The following is a 21,558-nucleotide window of genomic DNA, read 5'->3' as shown; positions in this document are numbered from 1 at the left end:
ACACTACCCTCAGTCTACCACACTATCCTCAGTTTACCACACTATCCTCAGTCTACCACACTACCCTTAGTCTACCAAATTTACCACACTACCCTCAGTCTACCACACTATCCTCAGTCTACCACACTACCCTCAGTCTACCACATTACCCTCAGTCTACCACACTACCCTTAGTCTACCACACTACCCTCAGTCTACCACACTACCCTTAGTCTACCACACTACCCTTAGTCTACCACACTACCCTTAGTCTACCACACTACCCTCAGTCTACCACATTATCCTCAGTCTACCACACTACCCTCAGTCTACCACACTATCCTCAGTCTACCACACTACCCTCAGTCTACCACACTATCCTCAGTCTACCACACTACCCTCAGTCTACCACACTATCCTCAGTCTACCACACTACCCTCAGTCTACCACACTACCCTCAGTCTACCACACTATCCTCAGTCTACCACACTATCCTCAGTCTACCACACTACCCTTAGTCTACCAAATTTACCACACTACCCTCAGTCTACCACACTATCCTCAGTCTACCACACTACCCTTAGTCTACCAAAGTTACCACACTACCCTCAGTCTACCACACTACCCTCAGTCTACCACACTACCCTCAGTCTACCACACTACCCTTAGTCTACCACACTACCCTTAGTCTACCACACTACCCTTAGTCTACCACACTACCCTCAGTCTACCACATTATCCTCAGTCTACCACACTACCCTCAGTCTACCACACTATCCTCAGTCTACCACACTACCCTCAGTCTACCACACTATCCTCAGTCTACCACACTATCCTCAGTCTACCACACTATCCTCAGTCTACCACACTACCCTCAGTCTACCACACTACCCTCAGTCTACCACACTATCCTCAGTCTACCACACTACCCTTAGTCTACCAAATTTACCACACTACCCTCAGTCTACCACACTACCCTTAGTCTACCAAAGTTACCACACTACCCTCAGTCTACCACACTACCCTCAGTCTACCAAAGTTACCACACTATCCTCAGTCTACCACACTATCCTCAGTCTACCACACTACCCTCAGTCTACCACACTATCCTCAGTCTACCACACTACCCTCAGTCTACCACACTACCCTCAGTCTACCACACTATCCTCAGTCTACCACACTACCCTCAGTCTACCAAATTTACCACACTATCCTCAGTCTACCACACTACCCTTAGTCTACCAAATTTACCACACTACCCTCAGTCTACCACACTACCCTTAGTCTACCAAATTTACCACACTATCCTCAGTCTACCACACTATCCTCAGTCTACCACACTATCCTCAGTCTACCACACTACCCTCAGCCTACCACACTACCCTCAGTCTACCACACTACCCTCAGTCTACCACACTACCCTCAGTCTATCACACTACCCTTAGTCTACCACACTACCCTTAGTCTACCAAATTTACCACACTACCCTCAGTCTACCACACTACCCTCAGTCTACCACACTAACCTCAATCTACCAAATTTACCACACTATCCTCAGTCTACCACACTACCCTCAGTCTACCAAATTTACCACACTATCCTCAGTCTACCACACTACCCTCAGTCTACCACACTAACCTCAATCTACCAAATTTACCACACTATCCTCAGTCTACCAAATTTACCACACTATCCTCAGTCTACCACACTACCCTTAGTCTACCAAATTTACCACACTATCCTCAGTCTACCACACTATCCTCAGTCTACCACACTACCCTCAGTCTACCAAATTTACCACACTATCCTCAGTCTACCACACTATCCTCAGTCTACCACACTACCCTTAGTCTACCAAATTTACCACACTATCCTCAGTCTACCACACTACCCTCAGTCTACCACACTACCCTCAGTCTACCACACTATCCTCAGTCTACCACACTACCCTCAGTCTATCACACTACCCTCAGTCTACCACACTCTGCCAGACTCTACCACACCGTATCACACTGCCCTCAGTCTACCACACTTTTACCACATTTTACCACACTCTACCACACTGCCGTATCCATAGTCTACCACACTCTACCACAATACCTGCAGCCTACCTTTCTACACACTCTACAGTCTATACACTCTACACACTCTACCACACTATATGCTCTACACTCACTACACACTCTATACTCTACCATACTCTTCAAGCTACCCACACTCTACCACACTATCCTCACTTTAGAGCACTTCTCACACTCGATACTCTTCCCACACTCTACACACTACTTGCACTGATCCTATACACCCACCAAGCACTGTCCGCACTCCTCTACCCGCACTCTACCTCACTACCCATCGCTCTTTGGCCACATTCTAATACAATATTCTTCAAGTAATTTGCCAGCACATAGCAGAAAAGTCTCCTCTCTTATCTTTGCAATTTATGCCTCCATGAATTGTGTGGAAGCAGCACAATTTCTCAGTTTGCTGCTCGCTGTGGGAAAAAAAATGCGATGTTATTTCCGGATGAGATGCAATTCCATGCTCTGTAATGTGTTTTGCTTTCTTGTGCGTGCAAACAGATCGTCCACATACACTCCGAGCCGCTATTATAGAATACAATGTAGTCTGGTTTATGATGCTTCACAATGTGGCCCACTTTATTGGCGAATCTGTATTAATGGGGTGTGTGTAGTACTTATGTGTATGTGTGTGTGTTATATTGTACACTGAGGCCTGTCCACATGTATTTGGTCATTTTTTTTGGTAATGGATTTTTGTATTTCTGTTTTTACAAAATCATTCCCAGATGAAAAAGCTCACGTGAACATGCCAGCTGTGTTGGGGCAATAGAATGTCGGAAATTATTCAGCTTATGAGTGACATTAAGAGACATGTATTGAACAAAAGAGAAAGAAACATGCAACGTGCCTGCATGGATTTATCTCCGGGTACTCCGGTTTCCTCCCACAGTCCAAGGTTGAATGATAATTCTAAATTGCCCATAGGAGTGAGTATGAGTGTGTGTGGTTGTCTGTCTATATGTGTGGCCCTGTGATGGACTGGTGACCTGTCCAGGGTGTACCCCTGCCTTTCACCCAATGTGTGCTGGGATAGGCTCCAGCAGATCCCCGTGACCCTGATTAGGAATAAAGCGGCTATTGAAAATGGATGGATGGATGGATGGATGTTAGTTTGCATGTGGATGGAGCCTGTGGATTGGAGTTGGAGTTGAGTTGTCCACCATGTGCACAATCTTCTACCCCAGAGTTGTCAAACTCAATTCTGGAAATGAGTCCAATGTCTATTAGGCTGCAAATGAACCCCCTTACCCCTTAAACAACCCCCCCACCCCCCACCAAAAATACACTTGTGACTCGTAACATTAATAACTCCTCTTAATTTTTGGATGTATTACTTTTTATAGTAATGTGTAAAATATGTAGAATATGACAGCAAAGCACCTGTTTGTTTTCAGACATTTTATAGACACACCTTAACACCTCTTGACTCCACCCCCTTCTCGATGGCACTCGTGAACAAGCCTAAACATCTGACTGCGCTTCAGAGTAACTCTACTCAAACCATTGTAGGTGCTGGGGGTGGAGCTTGGTGTATATGTGTGGGAAAGGGGGCAGGATCAGGGACACTCACACACACACACACACACTCATACATACAGTCACACACATACATACACACAGTCATACATACAATCACATACACACATACAAACACACACACACTCATACATACAGTCACACACACACATACACATATACACACACACACACAGTCACATACACACACACATACTATTACATACAGTCACACACACAAACACACACATACGTACTGTCACATATACACACTCACAAACACACACACACACTTAAACACACACATGCACACACACTCACACTCATAGTCACGCTGACCTGCTGTGTGTGTGTGTGTGTGTGTGTGTGTGGTGTTCCTATATGAGTGCATCAACTAACTTTGCTGTGGTCTGAATCCGATCCATTTCTGGTGCCTCAGCAGCGTTGATCTGGTTTTAGACTCCATTGATTTGATTCTTTCGAACCCCAGTCCGTATCGACTCGCCATATTTTCGTTCTAATTGGTATTATTTTCACGCAGTTGTGTTCTCCTGACTCTCATGCCACACGTGTGTTATGGAAACTGCTCTGGTTTCTGAGTACCAGTTTTGTTCACATTCACAGAAATCGATCCAGTTCCAGAGCACCACCTACTACACCTACCTGGAGTCGGGCTCTGTACCCGTATCCGTGGATCAGGTGCTGTGCTTCCTGGTCCACATGCCAGCTTTCACATTAATAACTATTCTTGCTCTGTACACACACACACACACACACACACAAATTACATTTCTGGCATTTGGCACACGCCCTTTTCCAGAGCCACTTAAAAGTCATCTCATTTTACTTTACTCATACAACTGAGCAATTGAGGTTTGAGGCCTTGCTTAGAGGCCCAGCATTGGCACCCTGGTGGACTTGGGATTCAAACTCACAACCTTCTGTTCAGTAATCCAACACCTTAACCTAAGACACAGCCTTATCCTGAGCCACTTACAATTCATCTCTTTTTACTTTATTCATGCAATTGAGGTTTGAAGGGCCTTGCTCAGGGGCCCAGCATTGGCACCCTGGTGGACTTGAGATTTAAACTCACAACCTTCTGATCAGTAATCCAACACCTTAACCACTTTAACACACACACACACACACACAAAAGTTTTAATCTGAACGCAAATCGCTTCATTTACGAAGCGGGCGTACCTAATAAACTGGCCAGCCGGCATCTATCCGTCTCCGCTACATTATCCGCGCCTCCTCATTATTCCCCCCTCGCATTATGAAACTAGCTCCCGGCCGTAAATCCGCAAAAACTGAGCCAAGTATTTAAATCAATAAAGCAGAACAGCTCAGTAAAGCAGCGTAGCGCCGAGCGTTCTCGCAGGAACCTCCGCGGCGCCGGGAGAGCGATAAGGAAGAAACCCAGCTCCATCTCTTAAACCACGCTTTATAACGGTGTTTATTTGCAGTCTGGAATTTTCCACTCTTCTCTTACTCTCTCTCTCTCACTCTTTTTTCTTTTTACTGCCTCTTTCCGCTAATCGTGTTTTACAGCAGCTTTTATTCCGGCTAATTTTGGCTCCAGTCTCACTTTTATTCCTCCAGACTGGGTTTATTCCAGTTAGCGTGAAGCTTCGCTTGCAAAACATCTACAGTAGTTTTGATTAAAATAGCTCACACACACACACACACACCACACACACACACACACACACACACACACACACACAGATTTATAAATAGCTCCTGAGATGACACTGTGTATTGAGTCTGGTCTCCGAAGGTGTTTATGAACAAACGCAGAATTGTTCACTTCTCCGTCTGGAACCTTCTCATTAAACGTCTCCCGAGATTTAACGATCAATAATTTAATGATTTATTTTTTTTCCTCACAGGATTTATTTATTTCTCACACAGAACATGACACAGTAAGGTTTTTTTTGTCTTTAATAATGTCATGTGACTCGAGGAAGCCCGTGGGGGTGCCAATACTTTAATCATGGCTGAAAAAGATGGAGAAAGTCTGAGTTAGAGATCAGATAGTGCTGAAGTAATGAAATATATCTGAGGACCTGTGTGTGTGTGTGTGTGTGTGTGTGTGAGAGAGAGAGAGAGAGAGAGAGAGAGAGTGTGTGTGTCTGTGTGTGTGGGTCTGTATGTAATTGTGTGTGTGTGTGTTTGTGTATGTGTATATGAGTGTGTGTGTGTTTGTGTGTGTGTGTGTATGTGTATGAGTGTGCGTGTGTGTGTATATGGGTGCGTGTGTGTGTATATGAGTGTGTGTGTATGTGTATATGAGTGTGTGTGTGTATGTGTGTGTGCGTGTGTGTGTATATGAGTGTGTGTGTATGTGTATATGAGTGTGTGTGTGTGTATGTGTATGAGTGTGTGTGTATATGAGTGTGTGTGTGTGTATGTGTATATGAGTGTGTGTGTGTATGTGTATATGAGTGTGTGTGTGTATGTGTATATGAGTGTGTGTGTGTGTATGTGTATATGAGTGTGTGTGTGTATGTGTATATGAGTGTGTGTGTATGTGTATATGAGTGTGTGTGTGTGTATGTGTATATGAGTGTGTGTGTGTGTGTGTATGTGTATATGAGTGTGTGTGTGTATGTGTATATGAGTGTGTGTGTGTGTATGTGTATATGAGTGTGTGTGTGTATGTGTATATGAGTGTGTGTGTGTGCATGTGTATGTGTATATGAGTGTGTGTGTGTTTGATGGACTGAGCTGCTGTAATAAAGTATAAAGTTGGCCTGGTGGATTGGGAATATTGGAGGAAGTGCAGATGAGAGTGCAGGCCGGTGTGTGAGCTTCGGTCAGTCGAGACTCTTCAGGTGTATTAATGAAATGACCGTTGGATCACGGCGTGATGATTAAACGCTCGTCTCTCAGCTGGAAATTTAAATTTTTTTTTTTCTGTGTAATTGGAGCGTCTGATGTGGACTCTCTAATCAGATTCAGCGGTCATTACACTGAGAAGTGAAGAGAAGAGAGAAGAGAAGAGAGAAGAAGAGAAGAGAAGAGAAGAGAGAAAAAAGAAGAGGAGAAGAGAGAAGAAGAGAAGAGAAGAGAAGAGAAGAGAAGAGAAGAGAAGAGAAGAGAAGAGAAGAGAAGAGAAGAGAAGAGAAGAGAAGGTCATTTTGGTCATTAAGCCCACTTTATCAGACCTCTGTGTATGGAGGAGAAACAGGATTAGCTTCATGCGCTAGCTCTTCCACGTTCTCCAGTCAGTCCATGCATGCTTTTTTCTTTCTTTCTTTCTTTTTCTTTTCCTTTCTTTCTGCTTTCTTTTATTTCTCCTTGTTTTTCCTGATAATATATGAATGTCTTTTTTCTTTGTTCTTCCTTCTCTCCTTTCTTCCTGTAGCGATTATTGAACCTACGACTAGCGCTGTCTCGACTAGCGCTGTCCCAAGTCCAGGTCAGTATCAGTCATCGTGCTGCGCAAAAAAAATGAAATAAATAAATAAGACCCTGAGTAAGTGACTCTCTGAAGGCTCCACTAACCGAAACCTTCCTCTTCCTCATTTCCCGTGTCTTCTGATTGGCCGGGATTCCTGCTGTGGCGTACGGCTTTGTGTTGTCTTCTTCTTCTTCCTCCTCTTCTTCACAATAACTTTGGTTTGGTTTGTTTTTGAGTGGCGCGTGCCGCTGCCCTGCGCTGTTCTGGTACTGTGGTGTGTAGCTCTGGTGCCCAGCAGCTTTTTTCTTTTTGTTTTGTTTTTATTTCTTTTTCTTTCTCTTTCTCCTAACGAGCGCTGACTTGCTTCTCTCCAGCTTCCCTCCTCATCCTCTGCTTCAGTGCAGTGTGCATGACGGGCAGGATATCGGTGATGCACCTCCTTTATTTGTCGTCTGCGCCGCAGCCATTTTCTTTGAGCAGAGCAACGTCACCGCCTCTGAACTCTCTCTCTCTCTCTCCCTGTCTCTCTCTCTCTCTCCCTCTACCTCTCTTTCTGTCTCTCTCTCCCTCTATCTCTCTTTGTCTCTCTCTCTCTCTCTCCCTGTCTCTCTTTCTCTCTCTCTCCCCCTGTCTCTCTTTCTCTCTCCCTCTCTCTCCCCGTCTCTCTCTCTTTCTCTCTCTCTCTCCCCCGTCTCTCTTTCTCTCTCCCTCTCTCTCCCCCTGTCTCTCTCTCTTTCTCTCTCTCTCTCCCTCTCTCTCCCCCGTCTCTCTCTCTCTCCATCTCTTTCCCCTGTCTCTCTCTCTTTCTCTCTCTCCCTCTCTCTCCCCCTGTCTCTCTCCCTCTCTCTCCCCCTGTCTCTCTCTCACTCTCTCTCTCCCCCTGTTTCTCTCTCTCTGTCTCTCTCTCTCACTCTCTCTCTCCCCCTGTCTCTCTCTCTTTCTCTCTCCCCTGTCTCTCTCTCTCTCTCTCGCCCTCTCTCTCTCTCTCTCTCTCTCTCTCTCTCTCTCTCTCTCTCTCTCTGTCTCTCACTCTCTCTCTCTCTCCCCCTGTCTCTCTCTCTCTCTCTGTCTCTCTCTCACTCTCTCTCTCTCCCCTGTCTCTCTCTCTCTCTCTCTCTCTCTCTCTCCCCTGTCTCTCTCTCACTCTCTCTCTCCCCTGTCTCTCTCCCCTGTCTCTCTCTCTCTCTCTCTCTCTCTCTCTCTCTCACTGTCTCTCTCTCTCTCCCCCTGCCTCTCTCTCCCCCTGTCTCTCTCTCTCTCTCTCTCTCTCTCTCTCCCCTGTCTCTCTCTCACTCTCTCTCTCCCCTGTCTCTCTCTCTCTCTCTCTCTCCCCCTGTCTCTCTCTCTCTCTCTCTCTCTCTCTCTCTCTCGCTGTCTCTCTCTCACTCTCTCTCTCTCCCCCTGTCTCTCTCTCTCTCTCTGTCTCTCTCTCTCACTCTCTCTCTCTCCCCCTGTCTCTCTCTCTCTCTCTCTCTCTCTCTCTCACTCTCCCCCTGTCTCTCTCTCTCTCTCTCTCTCTCTCTCTCACTCTCCCCCTGTCTCTCTCTCTCTCTCTCTCTCTCTCTCTCTCTCTCTCTCTCCGGTGTGTTTGTATTTATTCATTTATTTTTTTTTAGTGTTGTGTTAATCTTATTTTGGGGAGGAATGAATGGGGTGTGTGTGGTGTGTGTGTGTGTGGTGTGTGTGGTGTGTGTGTGTGTGTGAGGGATCTTCTCGAGAAAGCCTGTTCCATAATGTAATCTCTCAGACAGGTTACATTGCTTCCCCAAGCGCTTCCTGTTCAGCCCATTCAGCATCAACGCAGCGGGAATCTGTAACGTGCACGTGTACGTGTGTGTGTGTGTGTGTGTGTTTGTGTGTGTGTGTGTATTGGGGGTTGCACCATCACACACTTCAATAGGTAAAGCAACACACTTGGGGGCTTGATGTCTACAGGCCGGTGTGCTAACGGGTTTCTACCTCTTCACCAGCCATCCATTTAGTGTTTTATGGAACGTCTTTCAATCATACCCCACCCAGTGATGTAGTTGTTACTATGGAAACAATAACACGTTTGTTGTCTGTATGGTTTGAATGACAGCCAACAGTCACCAAGTAACCAATCAGATTTGAGATTTTAACACTTTTACACAACAGGTTCACTGATGTGATTCAGTGACTGTTCTGAGAGAGAGAGAGAGAGAGAGAGAGAGAGAGAGAGAGACAGACAGAAAGAGAAAGAGAGACAGAAAGAGAAACGGATAGACAGGCAGAGATACTATTTAAGTTAATTTCACACAGAAATCTTCAACAGGAAGTGAGGTCATGCAGCATGGACGCTCGTGTCCCTCAGCAGACTCGTCCCTTATATCTCACCAAGAGGCTTTCCTGTAATGGAGGATGTGATGTCATGTTGGACTGAAGCTTCAGGAAAGATTAGACTCTCATGTTTGAGCTAGCATACACCACTGAGTTGAACCTAGCACATGACTAGCTGAACCTAGTATGTAACTAGCTGAAATGAGCATATTTACAGCTGGAACTAGCGTATGTGCAGCTGGAACTAGCGTATAACTAGCTGAAACTAGCATGGGACTAGCTATTGGGGCTAGCTGAAACAAGCATGTGACTAACTGAAACTAGTGTGTGACTAGCTAAAACTAGCATGTGACGAGCTGAAACTAGCATACAACTAGCTGGAACCTAGCTAGTGTGACTGGACGGTGAACTGGAAACAGGTCATTCCGATTGCACTGGTCATGATGGTAAGGATTTCAAGGACAGTTTTTTTTTCTGGAGTGGCCCAGGCCTCCTAACCTCATACAAAAATGCTAATAAAAGTGTTAACTGACAAAGTAAATTTAGCATTTAGCCTGAATGTAGCAGTCCGGCTAGTTTGTCCAACCCCTGGTGTTGGGGTTAAGTGTTGAGTGTGTACGTCCAGGATAACCTCATATCACTCAGCACCACCGATCTCTAAACATCACCCCACATGCTCCATTTTACCCATGATGCTAGCAGATATTAGCAGGTCTTCTCTTCTCGCTCCACCCTTTTTTCGTCTGTCTGTTTGCTTGAATCCGATCTAATTAGCTCTGGGATCCTCTCTCCTCTAGCGGGGATCGCTCCGCAGCTCTTAACTCTGATTTGACTTAAGGCTTGCAGAACAAATGACAATTTCATGGTCCAGTAGCGGCAGCGGTGGTATCAATCAGCAAGATAAACTGGCTCCACGTTCCTACTGTTCTTGTTTTGTTTCCCAGCTCCAAATTGTATTTATAGGTCATTTCGCAGTGTCGTAGAAGTGTGTGACTCGGGAGAGGGAATGGCAACGGGTTTTACATTTCTGGAAACAGGTAGCGCATTTCACTTGACAGAGTATGTAAATGAATTAGACGATGGTTAATTATCTTCCAACAACATCCAATCAGAGAAGGGAGGGGCAGAGTAGGATTGTGGGTCTTTGGAAATCGAGTGACACACAAAGAGAAAAACAGAGCTGAATTTTTTTTTTATTATATAGTGCTGTGTTCGAATGGTACCTACATTGGGTGTTCATAACACATTCATAAGCACTGCAAACGTCCTGTCATAAGCATACCGTTTCTTATATTTATTGTGAAAGCAAGTCTCAGTCAGCTCATGCTAATAATTTAGGGTTTTTCTTTATTAAATCCTATTTATTGAAAAGATACCTACAATGGGTGTTCATAACACATTCATAAGCACTGCAAACGTCATGTCATAAGCATACTGTGTCTTATATTTATTAGGAAAGCAAGTCTCAGTCAGCTAATGCTAATAATTTAGGGTTCTTTTCTGTTAAATCTTATTTATTAAAAAGATACCTGCATTGGGTGTTCATAACACATTCTTAAGCACTGCAAACGTCCTGTCATAAGTATATTGTTTCTTATATTTATTGTGAAAGCAAGTCTCAGTCAGCTCATGCTAATAATTTAGGGTTTTTCTTTATTAAATCCTATTTATTAAAAAGATACCTGCATTGGGTGTTCATAACACATTCATAAGCACTGCAAACGTCATGTCATAAGCATATTGTTTCTTATATTTATTGTGAAAGCAAGTCTCAGTCAGCTCATGCTAATAATTTAGGGGTCTTTTTTGTTAAATCTTATTTATTAAAAAGATACCTGCATTGGGTGTTCATAGCACATTCATAAGCACTGCATACGTCCTGTCATAAGCATACTGTGTCTTATATTTATTGTGAAAGCATGTACCAGTCAGCTAATGCTAATAATTTAGGGTTTTTCTTTATTAAATCTTGTGTGTTGAAATGATACCTATAGTGAGCATTCATAACACAAACATAAGCACTGCATACGTCCTGTCATAAGCATTCTGTGTCTTATAGTTATTGTGAAAGCAAGTCTTAGTCAGCTCATGCTAATAATCTAGGGTTCTTTTCTCTTAAATCTTATTTTTTAGAAAGATACCTGCACTGGGTGTTCATAACACATTCATAAGCACTGCATATGTCCTTTGAAAAGCCCATTTTTTCTCTGCTATGATAAGTGTATACAACAGTCTTGCATGCATAAGCGTGAATAATTGTATTTAACAGTCAGCAATTAGTAAAATAAAATGTTGCATAGTTGTTGAGCCCTCATAACACATTTATAATCCCTTCATAGATAGTTTATTACGTATACTGTATTTACTATATAAACTGGATACAATTCTTTTATGCAGGTTAACTTATAATAATTGTAATAATAATAATAATGAAAATATTTTCTCTCATAAATATGCTTTGTTTAAAAAATCTCTACCCTGGGCCTTTATGACACATTTATAAGCACTGTACATACCTGTTAAAAAAAATATACTGTGCTTACTACATAAAATAGATTTTAATTTTAAACACTTGACTATTATTAATAATACTAATAGCAATAATAACTCAGGGTTTTTCTCGTAGATCTGATTATTTTGAAAGATACCTACATTAAGCCTCCGTAACACATTCATAAGCACTGCATATATCATTTGTACTTTGTCTACTATAGAAATTAGATGTAAACCTCAAACATTCGACTCGTTATAGCAATCGAGGGGACTCCTCCCCTAAACAACTCATGCCAATGTGCCTAATAACACATGTATGCATTTCTTATGATGTGTAATGAACACCCAATGCAGATACACGTCACATATATATAGCATTAATGGTTACTCTTTTAAAGAAAAGCTTTTACGAAGCTCAAGTCATCCATCATTTGGTTGTGCAGTGATATTAAATTCCAAATATCAAATATTTTGCAGTAGAGTATGAAGAGTGTAGGAGTAGCAAGAGTACGAAGCTTCATGAACTTCATTTAAAAGACACTTTGCAATAAAACAGAGCCGTGAGCTATTTTTGGATCAGATACTCATCTGTGTGTGAACTGATTTAAGTTTTTTTTTTTTTTTTCCTTTCCTTTCCCCTTCATTCTGCTGAAAGCTACACAGAAAGAAATGAGTCTTAGTAATAAAAATGACTCTGCGATGTTCTGCATGCGGAGTGAGATGACAGATACACTCACATTCCTCCTCTATTCCTTTAATCTAAAACAGAACTCCTCTGTCCTATCCTCTGGGATCAAACCGTATTTTAGATTCTGTCTCAGCTCCAAACACACCTGAGTCAGGTAATAAATACTGCAGGATTATGATCATCAGGCTCACACGTGTCAGGAACTAGAACATGGCAAGACTGCGGTTCCCCGGAGGTCTCAGCCGAGAACCTCGGCTCGAAATCCAGCACCTGCCAGATTTATTTATTTTTTTAATATAAAACATATAAAGTGGCACAGAGCAGGTATGAAAGCTAGATATTGTACCATGCACCACCGTTTGATGTATTATTTAATGTATAACTCTTGATTTAAGGATAGTGTTCATAAGAGCTACATAAGCAGTTCATGACATCTGCCATAAAATTACATAAACCTATATAGAAGAGTATGTTCATTTTTAATGTCAGGTTGACGTAAGGAGTTATCACTTTCTATTGACATCTTCACACAAATCCTATGTCGTAGCAAAAATGACATAACCTGACTTGGATGTTATGTAAACTTGACATCAAAAGGGGTCATAAATATGGCTTTTAATATAACCTGACTTGGATGTTATGTCATAATCAGTCTGTATGAGACCCCTTGCATATGTTCATCCAGTATGTCAGTTGTCAAGTGTTTCTAATGTTATCAGCCTGAAAAGTGTCATAACAACCTTACTGTACATAGGGAAAAAAATACATAACCTGATTCAGGTATCATGTAAACATGACAAGTCTATGTTACATTATGTAGTTACTTAGTGGCTTTTATTGAAATATGTCAGTGGTCATGACTTACTAATGATATCAGCCTTGAATAGTGTCATAACAACCTTATGTCATAACATAACAACCTTATGTCAACCTATACAATCTGACTCATGTGTTATGTAAACTTGACACAACTGATGTCACATTATGCAGTGATGTGACTATGTTGGTTTTGTGACATAAGATTGTCAGATGTCATGACTTTTTAATGATATCAGCCTGAAAAGTGTCATAAGAGTCTTAAGTAGGGAAAAAATATATAACCTGACTCAGGTGTTTTGTGAACTTGGCATCGAAATCTGTCACATTATGTAGTTATGTGGCTATGTAGGTTATTATTGAAATGAGGTTATGCCAGTTGTGATGACTGAAGATATCAGCCTTGGAAAGTGTCATAACAACCTTATGTCAACCGATATAATCTGACTTGACATCACAGTGTATGTAGTGATGTGGCTATGTAGGTTTTTTGTTGACATAAGATGACTTTCTGATGAAATTTCACAAGGACCTTATGTCAACGAAATGAACAATGTAAGCTCAGGTGTTATGTTATAAGCAGATCATATTGGTTTATGTCAGTTCTCAGTACTTTGTAAAGAAATCAGCTTGTAAAGTGCTATAAGTTACATACTGGTGATCGTAACATTGTCGTTACAGTGACTTAACATTACATAGGCGTTTCTGACTATATTACATGTAATAAAACCTCGCGTGGCAAGCTATGGTGCATCATTACCCTCATGTGTTTGATATTCCAGTTCATAGCTCTACAAAGTCAGCTGACATTGTAATATAAGTCTAATAACACATTCCTGACCCATTTGTTATGTCAAACTGACTTCATAAGTAAGTATAAGCTGACTCCTTTTGCGATGAGACTTGAATGATGGAATGTTCATACGTTTGTCCTAAAGGGCTTATGAAGGTGTTGTGAAGCTCTATGAGCATAAGTGGAGAGGGTTAATTTCCTGGATTTTGTTTTTGATATGCAGCACTCCTGTCATAGTGCAGTTGTTATTTATGGTACATTCCACCCTGGAGGTTTTGGGCAGAGAAATCTCTCGACATGGCATAATTATCCCGTGTGGTCTGCATCTTTTACTGAATAATCATGACTGGTTAATTATAAGGAGCTCATCAGCTCTTTTTCTTCTTTTTGCATAACTGATAATTATTTACTGATGAGGCTTACATCTGTTTTCGATTAGCAGGACGGCGCAGTTCTCTCTCATCTCAGGGTTTTTTATTATTATTATTATTATTATTAGTGTTGCTTATAGTTTAATTTTTTTTTGAGAAATAGAGTAGATTTAATGGACATCCTCCTCAAAGTATGCCTCATACTGTTATGACTTATTATTTATAGTTTATAGACTTTATTTTACATTATTATTATTATTTTATTTTAATTTTTTCAATTTGAATAATCTTGGTTTTTTAGCATTTCCATTTTTCATTGGTTTAAATCTTTTGTATCTATCTTTTTACTATTTTTATTTGATCTTATTTTAATTAAAATGTATTATAATTTTTTTTTTAATGTATTTACCTCTTTTTATCTATTACATTCATGCTTTGTTTTTAGTTTTGCCTTTATAGTAGGATCTTATTAGATCTTTTTTATATCTTTATCTTTTTTTTATTAGATCTTTTTAAAATAAATAAATAGATAGATAAATAAATAAATAAATTCATTCACATTCACAGTTTTTATTTCAGCAAACACTTGCATGTTCACCTTTATACTTCAGCTTTTTAAAAAATAAATAAATAAATAAATGTTTTTCCTGTTATTGTTGCTTTTGTTAGCCTCGTTTCACCTTTGTATTTGTTTTTTTTTGTATTATTTGATTCAGGGTTTTTTTTCCCAGTCTTGTATGTTGCCCTTTATATTTTGTTGTATGTATTATTCTTGTTTTTCTTGGCCTCTTGTAACCTTTTTTCGTGTATTATTTTGGTTCCTTTATTCTTTTCTTTGGTAGTGTTGGAATAGTTTTTTTTTGTTTTGTTTTTATTTATTTTATATTTTCTGTGTATTTGTCTTGTTCCTTTTATTTATTTATTTTTTTCATTTAGTATTTGGTAATTAAATGAAAAACTGGAAAATATATATAGTTCACTGTGTCCCCATTTCTCCTATTCTTCACCCTTGTCAACGAGCTTGGTTCCAGGGTTTAATCGCGTTAAAGTGCCATGCTTTAGTGTCTGTATTCCGTCCCGCTGTGTCTTATTCACCATCTCCATGAGCAATTAGCTGGATGTTATTAACCTGACATTGTTTTCCGTGCCTCTTTATAATATATTTGGCTAACGGTATGGGCGATTACCCAGATGCCGGGGCTGTAGCTGGCCAAATGAAGGACGAGTCGGTGTTCAGACTCACCTGACAGACCGGATGGAGCCGTGTCCTTTGTGAGCCGTGTAAATATAAAACCTTTTTTTTTTTTTCCAGAAGATTTCAGACATATGGTGGCACATATGCCAGGCGTGCATGGCATATGAATACTGATTATCATTGCAAATCCACTGCCTTTTAGACCAAACAGAGAGAGAGAGAGAGAGAGAGAGCGCTATTGCCCATGGACATGTGCTTGTTTTGAATAAAAATGTGATCATAATTAGGTTGTTTGTTTCTAATATTTTCTACAACAGGACAGACAGTATGCGATAGTCCGTCTTTCCTGTAGGTTCGTTTGTTTCACTCGTTTTTTTCACCTTGACTTTGATTACTCCTGTGGCGTTGGTTAGAGGGCAAAAGCATTAACATGCTGATGCGCATACCACTCACATTTACTCAATAAGACACCGAATCGCATTACCAGCGCAGAAAAACAACACAATATGCTGCTCTGATATTGCAATAAGCAAATGTTTATGAGTGGATATAAAGAGACAGAGATTCTCTTTCATCCGTTTAATGGACGCAGGCAGCCAAACCATCACGAGCACCATGAAAATGTTATTGCTATTACTATTAGCTTAGCCTGGTCTAGTCTTATTCCCTGTGGGTGGAGAGACTGCTAAATGTCCTAACGTGAATCTGAGCCATTCTGTGCAAAGTAGCTTTATTTCTGATCCTGTTACGGTTTTAGATCTTTTTACACCTGTAAATCATTCACACTTTATTTGGACACATTTATAACTCATTCCCATAACTCTGACTTCGCATGACATAGATGCAGCGACGTTGAAAATGGATCCTTGTCTTTGTTATTTTCGTTTTTCTGTAGGTAATGAGCCATGTCACTCCATTATAAAAAAAAAAAAAAGATCAGCAACTAATTCGTGTGATGAAGCTGACACCAATCTGAAGCTGATTTCCTAGATCAATTTCTTCAGTGCTTATGAATGTCTTATGAAGGGTGTAGTGTGTACAGTTAAGTGTCATGACCCATTTTCTAAGTAAACAGGTACCCTCAAATAGACTTTTTTTTGTCTAATGATAAGCCATATTTCTACATAGAAGACTTATGTAATGCTTATGAATGTCTTATGAAGGCCCAGTGTAGTGTGTAAAATTAAGTCTCATGATTCATTTTCTAAGTAAACAGGTACCCTCAAATGGACTTATTTTTCATCTAAAGACAAGCCATATTTCTTCATGAAAGACTTATGCAGTGCTATTGAATGCCTTATGAGGGCCCAATGTAGTGTGTAAGATTGTCTTGTGAGATTGTCTTTTTTAAGTAAACAGGTACCCTCAAACAGAATAAATATTTCGTATAAAGAAAAAACACAAAATTATCTTTTGTGTAAAGAAAAAACCCAATGATTTCACAGTGCTTTTGAATGACTTATGAATGCCCAATGTAGTATGTATAGTTAAGTCTTGTGACTCGTTTTCTAAGTTGGTACCCTCAAATAGACTTGTCTTTTGTCTAAAGACAAGCCATATTTCTTTAGGAAGGATTTATGCCATGCTTATGAATGTCTTATGAAGGTCCAATATAGTGTGAACAATGAAGTCTCTTGACTCGTTTCCTAAATAAACTAGGACCCTCAAATAGACTTGCCTTTTATCTAAAGACAAGCCACAGTGATATATAAAAGTCTTGTGCAATGCTTATGAATGTCTAATAAAAGCCTAATGTAGTATGTAAAATTCAAGTCTTATGACTCATTTTTTAAGTAAACAATGATCCTTAAATTTCAAATTGAGGGAAAGTCTCGTATAAAGACAAGCCACATTGCTTTCCGACAGATTCATGCAATGATTATGAATGTCTTATGTAGGCCTAATGTAGTTTGCAAAATGCATTCTTAAGACTCCTGCTTTCTAATTAAATGGGCACCTGCAAATAGACTTGTCTTTCACATAAAGTCAAGACAAACTGCTTTATAGTATTTATATTGCTTTAAAACTGTATACAGTGCTTATGAACATGTTATAAAGATCCAATGTACTGTGTTAAATGAATTGTAATGATCTATAATTTTTAAGTACAATTGTACCCTCAAGCAGAGTGACCTTAATGCAAACAGACCATGCTTCATTTGTCTTTCATATAAAGGAAATCCAAATTCCTTTTAACAAATTCATGCATTGCTTATGAACATGTTATAAAGACCCAAAGTACTTTAGTCTGTAGATTCAGGGTTTAAGTGGCAGATGACCCATAATGATGATCATTGTCTCTTCTCAAATCTATTACAAGTCTTGCTAAAACATTTATGTGTAAATAATTCTTTATAAAACATTTGTGTTTTATGTGCTTATGAATGTGCTATGAAGGCATCCAGGCTTTATGTAAAGTGGCATCTTCTAACAGTCGATCAATAATGCCAACACATGGCACTTCTCTGTTTTCTTTCATATAAAGACAAAACATGCTGCTTTATAAAAACTTTAGGAAGTGCTTATGAATGTGTTATGAAGGCCCAATGTACAGTACCTTGTATAACCAGAATGCCTGCACAGGCTTGTGGAGGTGTGTGTTAACCACTGTTATTTTACACATCTTACTCTCGCTAAGCTAAACGAACCTGGCTGTGTTAACAGCGCCATCACAGCTCTGATGACTAATTAATCAGTTGAGTGTTTAGAATGTAATAACTGGTTTGTTCTGACTAAATGTTCAGATTTGAACAATGTTAATATGCACCTTTCAAATCTCTTTATTTTCTGGAACATTCTTCTCAGTTATGAGCTCTGTGGTCTTAATGCTATTCTCAGAACTCGAATCCCCCATCTCCCCTGTCTCTCTCTCTCTCTCTCTCTCTCTCACCCTCTGTCTCTCTCGCTGTCTCAGTCTCTTACTTTCTCTCTCTCTCTCTCTCTCACTGTCTTTCTCTCACCCTCTGTCTTGCTCTCTTCTCTTTGCTCTCTGTCCTTCTCTCTCTCTCTCTCTCTCTCTCTCTCTCTCTCTCTCTCTCTCTCTCTTACTGTCTCAGTCTCTTACTCTCTGTCTCTCCCTTTCTCTCTCTCTCTGTCTTACTCTTGTTACTCTTAATCTCAATCACTCTCTCTATGTCTCTCTCCTCTCTTGCTCTCTGTCTCACTATTTCACCCCCACACCCTTTTTTTCTTTTTCTCTGTCTATCTTGCTGTCTGTCTTTCACACACCCTTTGTCTTTTTCTCTCTTCTCTTTCACTTCTCTGTCTCACTTTTTCACTCCCTCACCTTTTTTCTCTTTTTTCTTTCTCTCTCTCTCTCTCTCTCTCTCTCTCTCTCTCTCTCTCTCTCTCTCTCTCTCTCTTGGATGAATGAACCACTCGGGGTTTGGGGGGTCTATCAGGCCGTAATCCTGTTAGCAGGTTTTTTTTCCCCCACGTGTGCTTATCGGATTTATCACGTACGAGGGAGAGAAGAATGAAGAGAAGAAAGCCCCTCGTACACCGAGCCGACCTTCGTTTTCCTGAATCCTGCGGGGAGAAAAAAAATAATAAAATGGGCCTCGTCTCTGGTTTTGGGCGATAAGCCGATGGTGTTTTGTATATTATACTCGACCTCTAGATTGTACACAGGTATAAAGTTGAGCGCGGAGGTTCGCGCTGTTGCTGCTCGACCGGAGGTGCTGTGCGCTTTTGTTGAAGACATCCCCAATCTAAATGATTCTGTGTTTACATGAGTCCAGGAATAGCTCAGAAATCAATAGCGCTCCTCGCTCTGCATGCTGATTCCTTCGGTATAGATCCAAGGTTCCGATACTCGCTAAAGCTGAGTGTTGCACAACCCTCGCTTACACAAAACTCGCTTTACCTTTAAGTCTCATTTCTTACGGGTCAGCATATGAACTCGCTCATCTCATTATACTGGCTTTCATTTCCTCAACATAGACAGTGTATGAATACGGCGTCCATTAGCTATGAATACCAGGAAGTATGGACTTGCACATGCAGGTTTTGTTTCTCTTTCACTTATTTTTTTCGTACTGTAATATTTGTTGCCCATATTTTGTCTCAGGAGGGTTTTCATGGATATTTCTGTAAGTCTGGCTCGGATCACGTGTGTTTCTGTGGGCCAAACGTATCAGACGTTTCACGCCAAGTTTCAGGAAGCAAAAATATCTCTGGCATAGCAGAAACAACTGAGGTTTTTTAATATACTAGCCAGGCGCTACTAGCGGAGCCATCGTTAGTGATTCTTAATTGTAGTTAAAGAAGAGACAAAGAAATTGGAGTTAATCTTTCATTTTAAAGGAGGCATCAGCTTTAACCTTCTGATAAATAATCAAGCTCATCAATGCAACTTTAGCTAAATCGAAGCTTCAGAGACATTTCTCCCACCAAGTCATCGGATTATCACTTCCTCTTTGTAGTTTTAGTCCCTTCAGGATTCCACCATTTATAGCAAAGCAAACTCCATGACGTTCTGGGGATTTGTTTTGTTTTAGAATGACCGCAGATTTGTTCCAAGAAGCGTCATGTGACATTATCACAACACACAGGTGTACAGGGAAGAAGAAGCCTTTGTCACATATACATTACAGCACAGTGAAATTCTTTTTTCGTATATATATCACAGCTTTGGAAGTTGGGGTCAGAGCGCAGGGTCAGTCATGATACACAGCAAGGGCCTTGCTCAGGGGCCCAGCAGTGGCAGCTTGGTAGTTCTTGAACCCTTGGTAGGGCTTGAACCCCAACCTTCTGATCAACAACCCAGAGCCTTAACCACTTGAGCTTAGAAAGTTATTTCATGTTTGTATTCACTGCAGTTTAAAAGAAGAATCCTATGCTTTTGATTTAACCAAGTAGTTTCCCACAAAAAAGGCACAAAATCAAACAATCGCAAAACCCTCAGAAATCCTGGAAGGACTGTCCAGTATATAAAGCTGGTGGACACGCTGATGGTCCAGTGCTCAGCCCTGCTGGTTGATCTCCTCTCATGTGAGTTGTCTGAGGTGTCTTATCTCTAGCTGCTATTCTCTGTCGGATTTCTGGACCTGTTTCCCTGGTTCCTTTTTTCTCATGTCTGGGTTCGGCTCATACATTTCCTTTGTTTATTTAGACTCTTGCATTGCTTTCCACAATTTCCCTGGGATTTGTTTATCATGTGCCTTCACTTGGTCTGTTGTGGATTTGATGCTGGATTTTCACCTTTGTACTAAAACCTATTGAACATGTTGAAAGATCCTTCTGAATCCTGAGTGTTAGAGTTGAAATTTATAGTCAAATTCTTTTTTCACATATACCGGCTTTGGAAGTTGAGGTCAGAGTGCAGGGTCAGCCATGATGCAGAGCCAATGTAGTAGTGAGGGATAAGGCAGGTTGTGCTGGGGCTTTAACCCCATTATTCCAATCAACTATAACCACCTTAAGAAGGTGTAGTGCTAGGTGGTAGTGCTGGGGTTCAAGCTCAGAGGCCTAACAGTAGCAGCTTGGTAGTGCTGGGGTTCAAGCTCTGGGCCCCAACAGTGGCAGCTTGGTAGTACTAGGGCTTGAACCCCATTTTTCTGTTTACATTTAACCACCTTAAGAAGGCATAGGAGCTATCCAGTGCCTTAGACCACTTGGCCACACTACCCAAGGGCAGTAGGAGTCTCTTCTAGGAAACTCTGGTGAATTCATATCTCATCTTCCGAGTACACTTCTTTACCTTTTAGCTTAATTAGATACTAAGATACTAAGATTACAGGGTGAAGAGGTGAAGAAGGTACAGGAGTTTAAGTACTTGGGGTCAACAGTCCAGAGTAATGGAGAGTGTGGGAAAGAGGTAAAGAAGCGAGTGCAGGCAGGTTGGAATGGGTGGAGAAAGGTGTCGGGAGTTCTGTGTGATAGAAAAATTTCAGCGAGAATCAAGGGGAAGGTGTAC

General features: G+C 40.9%; 1 protein-coding gene across 2 annotated transcripts in view; it reads left to right on the top strand.

Moving 5' to 3' along the window:
• The window catches only part of negr1 (neuronal growth regulator 1), a 186,279-nt gene that overhangs the window by 130,356 nt on the left and 34,365 nt on the right, over window positions 1-21,558 (top strand). Inside the window, exon 7 of one of the 2 annotated variants that reach the window (XM_058402881.1) lies at window positions 6,952-7,005. The exons of the other annotated variant lie outside the window; for it this stretch is intronic. Within the exon in view, the coding sequence (XP_058258864.1) occupies window positions 6,952-7,005 (54 nt within the window). The remainder of the gene's footprint in view (window positions 1-6,951; window positions 7,006-21,558) is intronic. 2 annotated transcript variants of the gene reach the window in all.

This window comes from Hemibagrus wyckioides, linkage group LG11 (genome assembly GCF_019097595.1).
Source record: "Hemibagrus wyckioides isolate EC202008001 linkage group LG11, SWU_Hwy_1.0, whole genome shotgun sequence".
Taxonomy (NCBI): Eukaryota; Metazoa; Chordata; class Actinopteri; order Siluriformes; family Bagridae; genus Hemibagrus; species Hemibagrus wyckioides.
This window is presented reverse-complemented; position numbering and strand designations above follow the sequence as displayed.